This window comes from Rhinichthys klamathensis, unplaced genomic scaffold, assembly GCF_029890125.1.
Source record: "Rhinichthys klamathensis goyatoka isolate OS25496 unplaced genomic scaffold, OSU_Roscu_1.1 h1tg000065l_1, whole genome shotgun sequence".
Classification (NCBI taxonomy): Eukaryota; Metazoa; Chordata; class Actinopteri; order Cypriniformes; family Leuciscidae; genus Rhinichthys; species Rhinichthys klamathensis.
Genome location: NW_026606608.1, coordinates 181,155 through 200,699, shown reverse-complemented (window position 1 = coordinate 200,699; position 19,545 = coordinate 181,155). Strand labels below are relative to the sequence as shown.

At 39.5% G+C, this 19,545-nt stretch overlaps 1 protein-coding gene across 1 annotated transcript; it reads left to right on the top strand.

The window, feature by feature from the left end:
- Positions 1-9,141: 9,141 nt before the first annotated feature.
- On the top strand, positions 9,142-17,050 carry cacng5b (calcium channel, voltage-dependent, gamma subunit 5b). The gene is made up of 5 exons (XM_056249957.1): positions 9,142-9,362; positions 11,265-11,351; positions 14,799-14,939; positions 15,285-15,430; positions 16,786-17,050. Exons 1-5 carry the CDS (start codon positions 9,167-9,169, stop codon positions 17,044-17,046), a joined length of 831 nt encoding a protein of 276 aa, XP_056105932.1. The 5' UTR covers positions 9,142-9,166; the 3' UTR covers positions 17,047-17,050.
- Positions 17,051-19,545: the final 2,495 nt, after the last annotated feature.

Here is a 19,545-nt window from a genome sequence, read left to right as displayed (position 1 = left end):
CAGAGCAGAGTAGACCAATCACAACAGACTGGATCATCTGACCAATCAGAGCAGAGTAGACCAATCACAGCAGACTGGGCCATCTGACCAATCAGAGCAGAGTAGACCAATCACAGCAGACTGGGCCATCTGACCAATCAGAGCAGAGGAGACCAATCACAACAGACTGGGCCATCTGACCAATCAGAGCAGAGTAGACCACTCACAACAGACTGGATCATCTGACCAATCAGAGCAAAGTAGACCAATCACAGCAGACTGGACCATCTGACCAATCAGAGCAGAGTAGACCAATCACAACAGACTGGGCCATCTGACCAATCAGAGCAGAGTAGACCAATCACAACAGACTGGGCCATCTGACCAATCAGAGCAGAGTAGACCAATCACAACAGACTGAGCCATCTGACCAATCAGAGCAGAGTAGACCAATCACAGCAGACTGGGCCATCTGACCAATCAGAGCAGAGTAGACCAATCACAGCAGACTGGGCCATCTGACCAATCAGAGCAGAGTAGACCAATCAAAGCAGACTGGGCCATCTGACCAATCAGAGCAGAGTAGACCAATCACAGCAGACTGGGCCATCTGACCAATCAGAGCAGAGTAGACCAATCACAGCAGACTGGGCCATCTGACCAATCAGAGCAGAGTAGACCAATAACAACAGACTGGGTCATCTGACCAATCAGAGCAGAGGAGACCAATCACAACAGACTGGGCCATCTGACCAATCAGAGCAGAGTAGACCAATCACAACAGACTGAGCCATCTGACCAATCAGAGCAGAGTAGACCAATCACAGCAGACTGGGCCATCTGACCAATCAGAGCAGAGTAGACCAATCAAAGCAGACTGGATCATCTGACCAATCAGAGCAGAGTAGACCAATCACAGCAGAGTAGACCAATCACAGCAGACTGGGCCATCTGACCAATCAGAGCAGAGTAGACCAATCACAGCAGACTGGCCCATCTGACCAATCAGAGCAGAGTAGACCAATCACAGCAGACTGGGCCATCTGACCAATCAGAGCAGAGTAGACCAATAACAACAGACTGGGTCATCTGACCAATCAGAGCAGAGTAGACCAATCACAGCAGACTAGGCCATCTGACCAATCAGAGCAGAGTAGACCAATCACAGCAGACTGGGCCATCTGACCAATCAGAGCAGAGTAGACCAATCAAAGCAGACTGGGCCATCTGACCAATCAGAGCAGAGTAGACCAATCACAGCAGACTGGGCCATCTGACCAATCAGAGCAGAGTAGACCAATCACAGCAGACTGGGCCATCTGACCAATCAGAGCAGAGTAGACCAATAACAACAGACTGGGTCATCTGACCAATCAGAGCAGAGGAGACCAATCACAACAGACTGGGCCATCTGACCAATCAGAGCAGAGTAGACCAATCACAACAGACTGAGCCATCTGACCAATCAGAGCAGAGTAGACCAATCACAGCAGACTGGGCCATCTGACCAATCAGAGCAGAGTAGACCAATCAAAGCAGACTGGATCATCTGACCAATCAGAGCAGAGTAGACCAATCACAGCAGAGTAGACCAATCACAGCAGACTGGGCCATCTGACCAATCAGAGCAGAGTAGACCAATCACAGCAGACTGGCCCATCTGACCAATCAGAGCAGAGTAGACCAATCACAGCAGACTGGGCCATCTGACCAATCAGAGCAGAGTAGACCAATAACAACAGACTGGGTCATCTGACCAATCAGAGCAGAGTAGACCAATCACAACAGAGTCGACCAATCACAGCAGAGTAGACCAATCACAACAGACTGGGCCATCTGACCAATCAGAGCAGAGTAGACCAATCACAACAGACTGGGCCATCTCAGCAATCAGAGCAGAGTAGACCAATCACAACACACTGGACCATCTGACCAATCAGAGCAGAGTAAACCAATCATAACACACTGGGCCATCTGACCAATCAGAGCAGAGTAAACCAATCATAACACACTGGGCCATCTGACCAATCAGAGCAGAGTAGACCAATCATAACACACTGGATCATCTGACCAATCAGAGCAAAGTAAACCAATTATAACACACTGGGCCATCTGACCAATCAGAGTAGAGTAGACCAATCACAACAGAGTAGACCAATCACAGCAGACTGGGCCATCTGACCAATCAGAGCAGAGTAGACCAATCACAACAGACTGGGCCATCTGACCAATCAGAGCAGAGTAGACCAATCACAACACACTGGACCATCTGACCAATCAGAGCAGAGTAAACCAATCATAACACACTGGGCCATCTGACCAATCAGAGCAGAGTAAACCAATCATAACAGACTGGGCCATCTGACCAATCAGAGCAGAGTAGACCAATCATAACACACTGGATCATCTGACCAATCAGAGCAAAGTAAACCAATTATAACACACTGGGCCATCTGACCAATCAGAGTAGAGTAGACCAATCACAACAGAGTAGACCAATCACAGCAGACTGGGCCATCTGACCAATCAGAGCAGAGTAGACCAATCACAGCAGACTGGGCCATCTGACCAATCAGAGCAGAGACACTGAGCGCATAATTCAGTCTGTGCCGGCGCTCATCAGTGCTATATAGTAAGTCCAGTTCATGAGCTCATTGTTTCCAGCTGGTTATGGTTTATTAAGCTAAACCACACTAATCCCCCATTCATCCACACACTTCCCACAGTCCTGACTCGAGCAGGGATCATGGGAATCATAAAGCATTTAAAGATTCTAATGCCTCCTAACTATTCTGGTTCCTTAAGGGTTCCATTAATGATTACGTATGTGCCATTTAACAAATAAATATATGAAAAATGAAATGCAGTTCCACTCCCAAATTATAAAATGAGATAAATAAACACATTTGAAGCAAATATAGCCGCAAGCAACAATGCAGGGGAAAAGCCTGAAGGCACCGCAAGAGTTGTAAACACAGAAAGCACAATAAATACAACATAATGATCACAGAAAGCACAATAAATACAACATAATGATCACAGAAAGCACATCACACTGAACAGTCAAAGGCTCAACTCAACTCACTGTGAATCTCAAAAGCACAAAACACTATTAAAGCCTCGATATGCTCACGGCAAAGGTCTTGTTTGTTCTTCGTTTAGGGGTAAAAAGATATCCAACACAGGAACATTGTTTCGGCCCAGATCCGGCCCACATCTGGCACTTGTGGAAAGATGATGGCACTTGGGCGGACCGCTCCTGTTTGCCAGATCTGGGCCACATGTCAGCCAAGAACTGGACCTTATCTGACCCACAAAACCTGTGTATATTAAATATAGAGTCATCTCAGCCTTAATAACCCTTACGGAACGAAAATATATTTCCTATATATGAATTATCAATATATTAAATGGTTTAATTTGAAAATGTACAGAATAATATATTGTGTTAATATATTACAATATACTGAATAATACATAAGGAATTGCTGTTGTTCATGTATTGAAAAATTTTGTGACAATATATTTACTAATATATCAATGTATGTAATTTTATATTTAGTTATATACTTCATGATATAATATAGATGTACACTCACCGGCCACTTTATTAGGTACCCCATGCTAGTAAAGGGTTGGACCCCCTTTTGCCTTCAGAACTGCCTCAATTCTTCGTGGCATAGATTCAACAAGGTGCTGGAAGCATTCCTCAGGGAGTTTGGTCCATATTGACATGATGGCATCACACAGTTGCCGCAGATTTGTCGGCTGCACATCCATGATGCGAATCTCCCGTTCCACCACATCCCAAAGATGCTCTATTGGGTTGAGATCTGGTGACTGTGGAGGCCATTTTAGTACAGTGAACTCATTGTCATGTTCAAGAAACCAATTTGAAATGATTAGAGCTTTGTGACATGGTGGAAGTAGCCATCAGAGGATGGGTACATGGTGGCCATAAAGGGATGGACATGGTCAGAAACAATGCTCAGGTAGGCCGTGGCATTTAAACGATGCCCAATTGGCACTAAGGGGCCTAAAGTGTGCCAGGAAAACATCCCCCACACCATTACACCACCACCACCAGCCTGCACAGTGGTAACAAGGCATGATGGTTCCATGTTCTCATTCTGTTTACGCCAAATTCTGACTCTACCATCTGAATGTCTCAACAGAAATCGAGACTCATCAGACCAGGCAACATTTTTCCAGTCTTCAACTGTTCAATTTTGGTGAGCTCTTGCAAATTGTAGCCTCTTTTTCCTATTTGTAGTGGAGATGAGTGGTACCCGGTGGAGTCTTCTGCTGTTGTAGCCCATCCGCCTCAAGGTTGTGCGTGTTGTGGCTTCACAAATGCTTTGCTGCATACCTCGGTTGTAACGAGTGGTTATTTCAGTCAAAGTTGCCCTTCTATCAGCTCGAACCAGTCTGGCCATTCTCCTCTGACCTCTGGCATCAACAAGGCATTTCCGCCCACAGAACTGCCGCTCACTGGATGTTTTTTTCTTTTTCGGACCATTCTCTGTAAAGCCTAGAGATGGTTGTGCGTGAAAATCCCAGTAGATTAGCAGTTTCTGAAATACTCAGACCAGCCCTTCTGGCACCAACAATCATGCCACGTTCAAAGTCACTCAAATCACCTTTCTTCCCCATACTGATGCTCGGTTTGAACTGCAGGAGATTGTCTTGACCATGTCTACATGCCTAAATGCACTGAGTTGCCGCCATGTGATTGGCTGCTTAGAAATTAAGTGTTAACGAGCAGTTGGACAGGTGTACCTAATAAAGTGGCCGGTGAGTGTATATGTGGTCAGATGTGGTACTTCACATGTAATATATTGCAGATGTATTTACTCATGCGACTTAAACACACATTTATAGAGAAATATATAATGTAATATATTTCTTATATATATATATATTTTTTTACATTTTAAGTTGTTTCATATTTGCAATGTAGTTGACAAAAGCACAAGCATGTACTATTTAGCCAGGAGACGATCACTGTACTGAGGAGTGCACAGTCAATACTTTTAAGTATTCAGCACTTAAAGTCTTCAGCACATTAATAACCCCAAAAACTCACACACACCAAAAAACCTTTTTAAATTAAACAATAATAGAGCATTAAAAACTAGAGAGAGCAGAGAGCCATCATACAAGATGTGGGCCGGATCTGGGCCGAAACTATGCTGCTATGTGTGATATCTGGGCTAACAAACAAACAAACAAACCAGGACTCGAACCGGGAACCTTGCTGTAAGCATCTCAGTCGAGGATCACATTGCTTTTTGTAAATCACTCGACTAACCTGTGGCTGTGAGGTGGAGGACACAGCCTATTGGAACCGAACATGTACTGGTAGGCATAATTTGGCAAAACTTCATCAATCAACAAACTACAATTAGGTTATAACTTCATTCAAATTAATAATACTGTCACTATTTGACAAAATCTTCGTTTTACCTTAAAAAGGGCAAATAAAATAGAGCGGTGACGTCAGAAGAAAAAGACTTTTGAGAGATGACTCGATGAACTGTGTGAAACAATTCATTCGAACGGAATCGGAATCGTTTAAACGAATCAGTCACGTATACACTCGCGCGCGCTCGCGCGTCTTCATCAGTCTCGTGCACACTCTGCACTGCGCGGAGCTGCTTCTCTCTCCAGCTGGAATACACACACACTTACTCGCATCAAGAACATCTACAGGTAATTATCATCCTTTCAGTGTGGATGGAGGAACATGCACTGCTGTCGTCATACATGTCAACACAGGTGCATGCGTCTATACTGATGATTTCATATTCGGAAGTCAGACATATGTGTTAGTATTTGTGTGCTTTGAATATTAGTATTGTTTATATTTAGTGCATGTTAAACGTGTTTAAAATTGCTTAATTGTTTGCATATGTTTATAATATACCCTATGATAACGCAGCAGTGCAGCACATAATCAATATTCAGTCCTCGCGTTATTTTTGCTGCAACATGTGCAGTGTAAAGAGAAAACAATGTTTAGTGATTACACCAGTTAAATCTCATTTCTCATTTGTAAGTCGCTTTGGATAAAAGCGTCTGCTAAATGAATAAATTGTAATTCAAAAATACACAATGCAACTATAAATCCAGTCATATTATGCAGTTATTGTTATTGCAATAAAATTGTGGTAAATACCGGTAGTATTATCCACCACTGTCAAATTACAAAAAGATTGTGAAGTTTTCTGACGCTGTACACACTCCTGATTTTACTGTGGTAATAATAGCTGTACGAACATCGGAATGTTGGTGGAAAACAATTAACAATAATTAATAATCGGTTCTCCACCATAAAGCAATCTGTATCGGTCATACAAGGTTTTGAGACACTTTTTTTCTTCCATTTTCTTTAAAAGTCGAGTCATGTCAAGTTAAAATCTATTTCTATTCAAAAGCTTTATTCAAAGCAGCTTTCCTGTAATAGACAGTAAAATAACTATTAATGTAGGCAATTATGAAACAAATTAAATTTCCGCTGCTGCTCTACGGAGGCCATTAATTCATTAAGTTCGATGTTGATTCAATTTAGCTCAGCAAAGTTATGAACCGAACTCATATAAACTATAAAACAGCCCTACAGAAGACAATGGTGTCTAAAAAAGTGAAGGACAGTTGTATTTCTTTATGAGCATTTAAAGGTAGGGTAGGCAATTTTCGGAGAGGCTAGCAATAGCGGGTTAGCTTTGAAGATCCCTTCCTCCCTCCAAAGACACGCCTCCTTGCTGGATGCATTTCAAGGTGGGACTTAGGTAGGCATGAAGGCACGTCCGAATCCAAAGTTAGCTTCACTTCCAATCTCCTGAGAAACCTTCATCTGATGGATTTATGAAGACAGCACAGATCTATCATTCACTGCCTTTGATATCCCACAATCCTCTGCTTTCTATTCTGTGACAGTTGAGCTTAAAAACAAAGATGGCGTCTGAAAGTTGTGGTTAGTCGTCAGTTTGTGTGTAAATGTACATTTTCGACCAACGTTTTCCACTTCTGATGTCATTTCTAGCGAGAAATTACTATTTTACTTCTGAAATATACGCTTGGGTCTCACCAAAGCTCGCTCTTTGCTGTAGATCATTAACCGTTACGCTGCCTCAGAAGACTGTTCGAAATCAGTGTCGTGAGGTAATGCCGCCTGCTTATAGTGACGCAGCCAACAAAAGCGTCAGAGAGACGCCGTTTAAAGGGTTTAAACTGGCCGGCCCAAAAGTTATGAAAGACATCGTTAAAATAGTCCGAGTGACTACAGTGGCTCAATCTTAAGTTTATCAAGCGACGAGAATACTTTTTGTGCGCAAAAAAACAAACAAAAAGAACGACTTTATTTGGGCCGGCCAGTTTCGAACCCTTAAGAAGCCTATGGAGGAGTGATCCAGCTCTCAGATTTAATCAAAAATATCTTAATTTGTGTTCCGAAGATGAACGAAAGTCTTACGGGGTTGAAACAACATGAGGGCGAGTAATTACTGACAGAGTTTTCATTTTTGGGTGAACTATCCCTTTAACTACCTCATGTCTCAAAGCACATATTAACATTACAATAATAATGAACGTAAACCACTTAAAGAGCTCTGGTTGCACCACCTGACTGCTGCAGATTTATTTCACCGTTGATAGTGTTTCCATAGAAACGCATAAATTAGAGTCACGAACCACTCCGAGTTTAACGTCACGGGTTTCCATCTCTCAGATGACAGTAGTTATGGCGTGAACGCAGCATAGGCTGGTTGTTTTGGTTCAGGGGGAACTATAATACTATAATACAATCTGTAGTGTAAAAAGCGCTATATAAATAAAGATGACTTGACTATAAAAGACAGCTGCGGTTTCGTTTGCGGCGCTCAGTGACTGACGTCTGTCTAACTCTGGATAGGTATGAAAATACGCTGATAGGCAGGTAGGACATTAGATTGGTCGAACATTTTATGGTCCTGCGCCTTCCACAGGCAATATAAATGCATTTAGACCACTTCATTTAATGACTTCTATCAGATCTGAAGAGACTTTCAACCGGCATAACAAAAAAAAAAGCCTTTAAGTGAAGAGTTTTACATGTTTTACAACTCTAATTGGGATTGTGTGGATCTGCATCTGCTTGGTTGTAGAGCTGTTTGAGCTTGTTTAAAATGCACACAATCTCAGTACAGTACAGCACATGTGTCATTAAATGTTGTGTGTTTTGGAGCTCATGAATGTGTCGGTCTTTAAACAGGTCCATCATCCCGGCAGCGATGGACGCTCTGGCGTTCTGATCCAGTGACAGGTACTGCACTTTATATGAGAGCTTTGTGTGTGTGTGTGTGACAGGTATTGGCATGATTGATTGAAATATCACCTGTAATGCGTAAGCCAAAGAAAAGTCGAAACTTGATGGTTCAGGACAGTTTTGAGGTGTAACGATACCCTCATGTCACGATTTAATACCTACTGAACTCACGATACCATATTATTGCGATAATCCAAGACATGCTAAAAGGTTAACAAAAAATAAACTTGATTAAAATGCTAAATTTGGTGTTACATTGTGTGTGTGAATGAATAGTCTTGGACTTGGTGCTGAAACCCAAAGCACAGGACAATAGAGACACCAGAATAAACATATTCATGATTCTGAAGCTGAAAACACAGGATTATTGTAGATAAATATGCTTAATCTCTGTCACTGACTAGATATATTTAAAATAATGTAGGACACTTTTACTGGTAACATTTGGCATTATCAGGACCCACAAATATTGCATTATTATACATTATATTCAACTTTATATATAGTAGTTTAATGTAGACACTAAAACTCTTTTTTCACAGTCATTTTCATTTTGGGTGAATTATACACAATACATATTCTCACTATCCATGATAAACACATTTGTTGCATTTTTTATATTGCGATATATGTTGACAGGATATATTCTTACACCCCTAGCATAAACAGTTAGACAGCTGCTCAAATGACACACACACAGATGTGAAAATTGCAGTGTGAGTGTATTTTTGTCCATTGAATGTGCTTTTTCTAACTGCATCTATGTGCTTCGGAAAACACGTTTCCATGAGGCGCTTCATTATGTCAGATTTCCTGGAGATGTAAGTTGGTGTGTGTGTTTCCCTCAGGTGGTGTGTGAGTGTGTGAGCGCCCCCCGGTGGCATGAGCGCGTGCGGGAGGAAGGCTCTGGCTCTGCTCAGCAGTGTGTTTGCGGTCTGCAGTCTGGGTCTGCTGGGCATCGCCGTCAGCACTGACTACTGGCTCTATCTGGAGGAGGGCGTCATCATGCCCCTCAACCAGAGCACTAACACACACCTGTCCATACACTCCGGCCTCTGGAGAGTGTGTTTCCTGGCAGGTCAGTCACATTCAGTTAAGAGAACACTTTACAATAAGGTTCATTAGTTAACATTATTTAACTACATTAGTTAACATGAATTAATTAACACACACACACAAGCTCTTGTAGCTCCGCCCCCTGCGCTGGGAGCAGCAGCTCATTTGCATTTAAAGGGACACACACAAAAACTGCGCGTTTTTGCTCACCGTCAAAACGTGACATTTTTAACATACTATAAAAAATATCTGTGGGGTATTTTGAGCTAAAACTTCACACACACACTCTGGGGACATTAGAGACTTATTTTATATCTTGTGAAAGGGCATTATAGGACACCTTTAAATCCCCATTGTTCCTATGTTCCCTATTAGAGTCAGCGTTATAAACAGCCGGTCGTTCGAGTTCATTCCAATGGACTTCACACATTCAAAGGGGTTTTAATGGATTTATGCCATTATTTTTGCCTGGCCAGGCAATCTGGACTGATTACAAAGGTTTCAGCTCGGATCCGTGTGTCCGGGTTTGGCTATTGTTGTCTGGGATCATCATTTTCTGAATGTGTTTAATGATGGGATGTGTCCTGCTGTATTGATGAGGTTTATTCACGCAAGGCTGTATGTTTGGTTTCAATGAGCTCACACTCACACAACGGCACAAACACACACATTAGTCTCAGTGAAGGAATGCAGTGTGTGTGTGTGAAGATGTGGGCGAGCGATTGGACCAAACCCGCGCTGTTTATATCCGGGGAAATTGAGCGTGACTGTGAACAGATGTGAGCCGTCGTTTGAGCTCTACGGGATCACGATCAGCCATGGGATTTAAACACCCCAAACTTTCCGAAGTCTCACATTATTTCTGTGCTTTAAAGTGAGAGGGTTGCTTTGCTTCGGGTGTTACAGTGTGAATGTGATATAAGACAGACTGTGAAATCATGATCCTGGAGGTCTCACCACATGACTGACTGCACTAACACTACAGTCTCCCGAAGAAAAGAGAAAGCATGGATGACGGCCATTAAAAGGAGAGCCCTTTTTCTCTATGAGAAGATTGAGATTTATTTAGGCTACACATGATCTGTCCGTAGATCTACTACTTTAACTCTTTTTATTGGAGCTTTTCAATCAGACAGTTAACACAACAGCATTAGTTTCAACATATTCACCAAGAAATCCAGCTGAAGTTAAACAAAAGCATTCCTTACTCTCTGAGTCAGTTACAAAAGAAGAGGGAAAAGAAAATGATTATAAATGCATGCTCCAAAACATACTAGTATATTACAAAACAAGACCAGTAAAATAATATAAAATTCAAATATATATGTATTAGGTATGCATACTGTGTGGTAGCAATAAAGACAAAATACAGCAAACATTTAAACATACTAATATAAGAGAGAAAGAAAACAACAACAACAACAACAAAAAACAACAACAACTTGCACCTTTTTAAACAATCACTGAAAAAACAAATACAATTTCTTTCCCTTCATGTACTCTGGATCTGTCAGTAGATCTGCCTGAACACATGCCTACACCTCAGCTGCAGTTGAGTCCTGTCTGACCTCTCTTCCCTACTTCTTTTCCTGTCCAATGTTTAAAAAAAAAAAATAGAAAAAGTCTGAAACCACAAGTTTAATGGCCGTTATTGTATTGTATTCAGAGCCCCTGTTTGAAGAACCCTGGTGTGTGCTATTAAATGAAAAGCCAAAGCTCATCTTATCCCGGAGCAATAACTCTCTCTCTCTCTCTCTCTCTCTCTCTCTCTCTCTCTCTCTCTCTCTCTCTCTCTCTCTCTCTCTCTCTCTCTCTCTCTCTCTCTCTCTCTCTCTCTCTCTCTCTCTCTCTCTCTCTCTCTCTCTCTCTCTCTCTCTCTCTCTCTCTCTCTCTGTGTGTGTGTGTGTGTGTGTGTGTGTGTCAGGTGAGGAGAGGGGCCGCTGCTTCACCATCGAATATGTGATGCCCATGAATGTTCAACTGACCAGTGAGTCGACTGTCAACGTTCTGAGTAAGTCACACACACACCTTTATGACAAGCAAAAACGAGTGTTACTAATGTTTACAGCAGTCCTTCTCAACTGGGTTTGGTCCCAGACTTGACCAGAACTATCTTCAGTTGATTTCATCTAAGGCTGTGGCTGGAAGTCAGTTGTGGTTCTTGTGTTTCTCTTTCCTTCAGTGATTCTGCTTGTTAACAGCAGGCGTTCATCACTAATGCTCAATTATCACTTAATTAGTCACTTAATTATATAATTATCCAATTATCATGCTGGGATCTAGAAATGTTCTATAACTCATTCAGTTTGAGTTCTGTTTCAGTCATTGTGTCCACAAAACTTTGGGTAATATTTGGTAACACTTTATTTTAAGGTGCTTGTAATAAGCAGTAATTAACAGTTAATAAGACACTTATAAGACCTTATAAGATGCATATAAGCATTAACTACTTCATATAAGGGTTAATTAAAGGTCCAGGCCCTGAAGAGATCAGGGAAACTACTCCCTCTTGGGAAGGTCAATTTTTAAGGGACTGGGAGTTTGTGTTACCATTTATGTTTGTTCGGCTGTTCTAAAAGTGCAATGTATTGATACTTGAGAAATGTATTATTTAATTTAATTTATTTATTATAATTAGTTAATGCTTATATGCATCTTATATGCATCTTATAAGGTCTTGTAAGTGTCTTATTAACTGTTAATTACTGCTTATTACAAGCACCTTAAAATAAAGTGTTACCTAATATTTAAATTAAGTGAACTCAATTTTATTTAGTACATATAACCGTTAAGTTTTACAGTGAATATTTTTGTTTCTGAATGACTATTAAAATTTGGTAACACTTCCATTTGTGAACAACTTTTCTAAGTATAGAGTAATAAAGTACTCACAAATCATTAACAAACTATTAGTTTATAGTTAATTCGTAGTTTATATATTGCATTCTCTACATTATTAATAGGTTATGGACAAATAGTGTGTTCTCTGTTCATTTTCACTGTAATTAACACATTTATTATTGTTTAAGTAGCTCATATATAAAGAGTTAATAATGTTGTTTATGCTTTGTTAACAACTTATTAACCATAAATAGTTCTCACTTTAGATAAGGTCACGTAAAATCATTAATTAAGTGCTTTAAACCAATATTTATTGGACATTAATTGCATTAGTATTAAGTATTTCTTAAAATGTTTACAAATACACTAAGCATAAATACAGTACTATGCAAAAGCCGTTACTATTTTCACCCCCCAAAAAAAGGGTTTAAGCCAGTTATGCATATCTTTTGCTGTAGTGTGTCAGTAGGAAATATCCGTTTACATTTCCAAACGTTAATTTTGCCATTTATTGTAATAATCCTGGTTATTAATCAAGTCTGACAACAGTCAGTAAGATCAGATCTCATCATCATCGAGTCTGTCTGTGTTTACATGAAAAAACAGACTCAATCCAGAAGAACTGCAGCCACATCGCCAAGACGCTTGAAGAAACCGTACAGAAATGAAGTTACAGTACAGTGAAAAGTTTAAGGCACTTGTGTAAAAATGCTGTAAAGTGAGGATACTCGCAAAAAGATTGTCATAAATACAATTTATTTATCAATTAACTTCAATTAACTAAATCAAATCAATATTTGGTGTGGCTACCCTTTGCGTTTTAAACAGATTTCCCCCAGATACACAGTTTTTCAGGTAGTTTTGCAGGTTGGTTTCTTTAAGCGTCTTGGAGACGTTGCCACAGTTCTTCTGGATACAGAAAAAGACAAATATTTACATTTATATTTATTAAGGAAAAGGGAGGAAGTCACAGCCACCACAGATGATCAAATCACATGCATTCTCACACACTAAATGTATTTGGTTAAATAGGGGATTTATATTCAATTAATTTTATCCAGTAATCCAACAAATTTTTTTCTGAAATTCGCATTTAGGAGATTCAAAACTTACAGTCTCTCACTTCCGCTAAAATGGATCAGGGATTTTTATGACTTCGGCTTCTCATCACATCTTCTGTCCAATCAAACGCTCTCTAGAATCTGAAGCTCCGCCCCCTCTGCTATAAACACCCCCTTTAAACAAAGTGACGAATTATCTATTTAAAGTCTATTCTTCAGGAAGAAGAGATGACAACTTTTTTTTTGTCGATTATTTTGTCCTTAAAAAAATATAAAGTATTGTTTTCTGCTGTCATTTATTGCGCTTAAATACAGCCCTCAACGATTGGCTATAAGCTCAGTCAGATTTACCGCCAATCTTTAGGCTACACATGATCTGTCCGTAAATCTACTACTTTGACTCTTTTTATTGAAGCTTTTCAATCAAGGACAATATTTGTTTCAACATATTAACCAAGAAATCCAGCTGAAGTTAAACTGAATCCAAATCCAATCCAATGGCATATCCAGTCCATGATGTACAGTGCAGGATGTCTGGTTATGAGCTGTCAGTTTCGACAGGTGTTTGAGAGTGTATGTCGGTGTGGAGGTAATTACCCCGCTGATGGTGAGCATCACGGCTGTCGCGCACGAGAGCCGCTCCACATTAGCAGGAATAGCCCTGCGACTCGGCTGACATCACGCTTCACACCGCTAGTTAGCATGCTAGCTAAGCCATTGTGGGAAACGCATTTGAATGAAATAAAACCGCAAGGTCTTGCAATATCTGAATGATTTTAATAAGATACTTCAAAAAGTTGTCAGTTTTAGATCAATGCATATAGCAGAGGAAAGAGTGGGCACGTGACGGTGACTTATCTGTGATGTGCTTGATGTTAAAAATAGTTATTAAGCAAACAGAAAACCACATCTCGGACAGCGTACAATCATGAATTAAACTCGCTTTCCTGGGTTATTACACTCGAACGGTCAAATACACACACACTTATATCAAAATGCCTGTTTTGGTGAGTATTCATGTAAACAGTCGCTTGTGTCTCAAATGAACATAAACAGTTGGGAAAGAAACGGTGTGTGTCAATAGGATCCTGCATTAGGTCTTAAAGTGACAGCAGCCTAATACAGTAAACCTGCTACTGTCAGTCAAACAACTGGAGGAAAAGAGAAAATCACTCTTGACTGAATAACTTTTGTAGATTTAATATGAATCAATGTGAAGGCTGTGCAGTGTTTTAGTTGTACATGTGATTATTCAGTTTCTGTATTGTTTCTTACTTCTTCTATTGAATATATCTAATATAAGGCAACCTGAAAAACGTAAAGCACTGTATACTTGATTTGTATCTTTGTTTTATTGTATATGATGGGTGTTTTTGACTGAATAACCATAGCTAAAACAATAAGTACATTATGTTTTTGGCTGAAAACTGTGTCGTGTTAATAGGAGCGACGACGATTCTTAAACGTTATGGTTATAGTTGTGGTTATTGGTGTGAACAGGCCTTTAACTCACTATCGAATGACTCTTTTCTCCCTGTGATGCCGTTTCTCTTCAGAGATGATTCGCTCGGCCACGCCGTTCCCGCTGGTCAGTTTGTTCTTTATGTTCATCGGTTTTGTGCTGAACAATATCGGGCACATCCGGCCCCACCGCACCATACTGGCGTTTGTCTCTGGGATCTTCTTCATCCTGTCAGGTGCACTTCTTCCTCTTCCTCGTCAAGTCAAGTCTTTTTCCTTCATTTATACAGCGCTCTTTACACTACAGAGTGTTTCAAAAGCACAGGAAAATAATGCAACAAAGTTTGTGTCTAGAAGAAAATAGAGTCACAGTCCAGCTTAAGTTAGTTCAGTGATGGTTCATTTCGGTTGTAAAAAAAGTTATTGATTTAGTTCATTTATATATATATCCGCTCTGGAGAAAACCAGCTCAGCTCAGTTCTTATATAATGCTGTCAATGCAGGAGATCTATAATATTGTTGAATATTAAATGTCGTTCGACACGTCTCATGCGTCAGGCTGTTGTCTGTCTGTCTCACAGGGCTGTCTCTGGTGGTGGGTCTGGTTCTCTACATCTCCAGCATTAATGACGAGATGTTCAGCAGGACCAAGAGCAGTGAGGCGTATTTCAGCTACAAGTACGGCTGGTCGTTTGCGTTCGCTGCCATCTCGTTCCTGCTCACTGAGGTGAGAACACACTTCTCTGCAGTTAAACCAGCCTGTGTGTGTTAACTCAGGCTTTCTTTAAAGATGTAATCTCAGCTAACAGACTTTTGTTATAAGAACGTTCTCCAAATATTCAGTGTTGGTTCTGGGAACGTAAAAAACATCCAGTTTTCTTGACGTTAGAGGAACGTGTTTTAGAAGGTGTGATGTTCCTCAAACGTTCTTTCAACTTAATTTTTATGAACAATGAAATATTCTAGGAACGTTGATTTGTAACATTCCAAGAACGAGTCGAGTTTCCTGAATGTAAATATAATGTTATTTAAAGGTTAGTGTGATGTTCCTGAAACATTCAAACACCGGCTGTGAACAAGCACTGAAGGAAAGAGAAATAAGAACACAAACTACAACTTTCTTCAGACACAGCCTTCGATGAACTGAAGATAAAATACATTAAATCTCTGAAGATCTGATTAAACAACTCCACAAACAGCATTACCAGCTTCACTTATCACTAACCAGACTGACTTTATTTCTGTCAGACGTCTACAGAAGCTCTTATTGAGAATTAACAGAGGTTTGGAGGTTGGTGTTGGTTGAAAATGTCACCATTATGATGATCGGTGTTTGCTTTAGTTGGGCTCTTGACCCTTGACTTTTGTTAAGTTACTTTTTTTCAGTAATTGCAGGTGTTTTCAGAAAACATTTCTGCATTGATAAAGCCGACCAACATGTCTGCATTAATGGTCAGACATCATTACTCAATCCAGTCTTCAGTGTCACATGATCCTTCAGAAATCATTCTAATATGCCGAATCTTTCATAAACATCAGAAGTTTGACAGTCTTTCCCACAATTGGAGCTCTAATCCATAAAATGACAGGAGATGTCAAGCTCCTGAAAGGTCAAATACTACAACCACTAGAAAGGCACCATAAAAACAGTCCACATTCTCCAAGTCTTCTAATCTAGACCATACCAGAGAGTTGTGTGTGATATATATGGACTGATGTTATGGTAGGTATTGAACTTTAAGTCAAGTCACCTTCATTTATACAGCGCTTTTACCAATATAGCTCGTTTCAAAGCAGCTTTACAGTGATAATAGGAGATTACAGTAACAGAGATTGTGTGGCTTTACAACAGCTCTAGAATAAAGTTATTGTCCAGCTAAAGTTAGTTTTGATTGATTCACTTCCGTCACAAAGATCATTAGTTATTAACTTAGGGGCCGCTAACACGACACCGCTCTAACTTGTGACGGTATTAGGCCTTACAAGATCAAGTTCAACACTTTTACTGTGTTCTGGCCGTTCATCCGCACCAATATATAAATGAAGATGACTTGAGTTCTGTGTGTGTGTGTGTGTGTTCAGAGTGCAGGTGTGATGTCGGTGTACCTGTTCATGAAGCGCTACACGGCGGAGGAGATCTACCAGCCCCACCCGAGCTTCTACCGGCCCCGGCTGAGCAACGGCTCTGATTACTCGGGTCAGTTCCTCCACCCGGAGCCCTGGACCCGGGGCCGGAGCCCGTCAGACCTGTCCAGCGACGCCTCGCTCCAGATGAACGCCAGCTACCCCGTGCTGCTCAAGTGTCCCGACTACCAGCAGGTGTCCTCCTCCTCGCCCTGCTGAGCTCGGGACGGTCCATACACTGCGTTCAGGTCAAGCTGATCAGTGTCAACTAAATCCATTTACCCAATCCTAAATAATGCGTCTACGCCTTAGGAAACGGACTCAATTCGCCTACTTATACTACGCCCTAAAAGTATTTACTCTTCTTGTGAATAAAAAGTGCATCTTTTGAGTGTGTAGCAGAAGAGTAGACAAGCTTTGAGACACACACTATCACGTCATACGATTGCGTCTTTAACGGTTGCTCTCTGTCACAGTAAACTGGCCTGTCAATCATCTTGTCAAAGATAAAATCCTCCACATTTAATTTCATTTCCTACCGTATCGAATAGAAATGCAGAGGCACGATGATCTTGGTCTTTCATGACGAGACTCTCCTCATATTAATGCATAATGATGTATTTAAAAGTTAATGGCCAAACCGATCTTTATAAAAGTCCACATTGTTATTGCAGATGAAATATAACACGGATAACATTAAATAAATATATTTTTAGTATGAACATTGAGACGCAGGGTGAGAGTGTGTGATGCTCCAGCAGGGGGCAGTATAGGATTACGGGAACACTTCACAATACATTTCATTAGTTAAAATGAACTAAGAATGAACATCTACAGCATTTATTAATCTTAGTTAATATTAATTTCTACATTTACCAATATGTTATTAAAATCAAAGGTTGTGTTTGTTAGCATTAGTTAATGCACTGTGAACTAACATGAACAAACAATGAACAGCTGGATTTTTATTAACAAACATTAACAAAGATTAATAAATACTGTAACAAATGTGTTGCTCATGGTTAGTTATTTCATTATCTAATGTTAACTAATGAACCTTATTGTTAAGTGTTCCCAGTATTATTCTCTGGAGTGATTCACACACTGCTTATAATCATCAAGGTTTAATGTACAACTGAGTGTCCGTCCATGTAAATATTTATGGTGCTTAATTATACAAATATGAATTGTAGCCATTATGGATCACTAGCCTTCTAGTACATCAATCTGCTTTGAAGAAAAGTCCGATATTTGTGTAATGTGCGTGTATATACTATGTATGTATGTAATGCAATATAATATCTATTCATATCAAATTGTATTCTTATAAAGGTTGTTGTAACTAAATAATTCGTAAATAAGTGCAGAAATCGTCTTGGTATCTATTGAACACACAACAAATATAGATGAACAAATGTATCTTGAATTTCACAAATATGTAATATTGCACATCTGAAATGACGAACTGTCCATTTTTAAATGTTTGTGATGAGATATTATATAGTTGTCCACAGCTTTCTGCTACATCCTTAACACTGGATAAAATCTGTACCTGCATAATCCTTGTTTATTAATTTTGCAGTCGCCACACTCAAAACCAACGTCATGAGCTGCATATCATGAGGATATATACATATAATTATATATATTTGTCAGTATTATAGACTATCAATCTGCATTGCAGGCAAGCATTTTCAGTTAGTGACAGAGTTTGCTTTATGAGTTATCATTCAATCAATCCTTTTTATTTACAAATAAAGAGTATTTTACAAATGTTAGAGAATACAAGAAAATACATCATAAACGTAACACAGTTGGAGACTAATGTATATCCACATAAAGATATTGATACATTTTCTAATTTTTTGCTTCATTGTAAATTGGATTGAGTCGATATAAAGCGCCATTTCTTTCTTATATAAAACAGGGTTTATTTCACAGGAAAACTTACATTTGTGAACATGGAATTTTGACATTAAAATATTAAATGTATTATATAAACCTGAGTGTGCTTGTCTCTAGTTCTCCAAAAGACCAAATAATGAATGTTCTTTATAATAAAATCACTAATATTTTGCCAGAACGGTCTTATGAATGTGCAGTGCCTGAATAAACCAGCCACAGTTTCAGGGCATCTGACATGTTAACTTTATTAAAAGTAATGTTTCACTGGGTAAATCCTGTATATAATTCTGAATGACGCCTCTTTGACTTTGTAATTGAATATTGAGGTATAAGCCAAACCTTTTCCCACACAATATTGTCTGTCAGATGATTCCAATACGAGTAAATATCAGGCAAAGAAATTTAGTTAGAAATAACGCTCTTATGGATCTGTTCTGTGAGTTAAACTAATATTAGAAGAACTTACTATATAGTAGGTGAGGACCATTGTTGAATGTAAATCATTTTCTGATGTCTAAACATGATTTCAGGCCATATTGCACCAAAAACTTGCATAATGTGTTACAGGAATATTATAATGTGCAAAAAAAACATTTAAATTAAATAACTGCTTTGATGATGGTGTATTGGTAGATGCATTTAAATATTATATCTTTATTGTTCTGTATATAATACTTATGTGAAGAAAAGTAGTTTGATAAAAAAGGCCTGGTGATGAAATTCAGATAGTTTTGCTGGTATTTTATCAATATTATAATTACAACTAAGAAGAATATGTGTATTACCAGGGTTTGAAAGAATATGTGAGGGGAT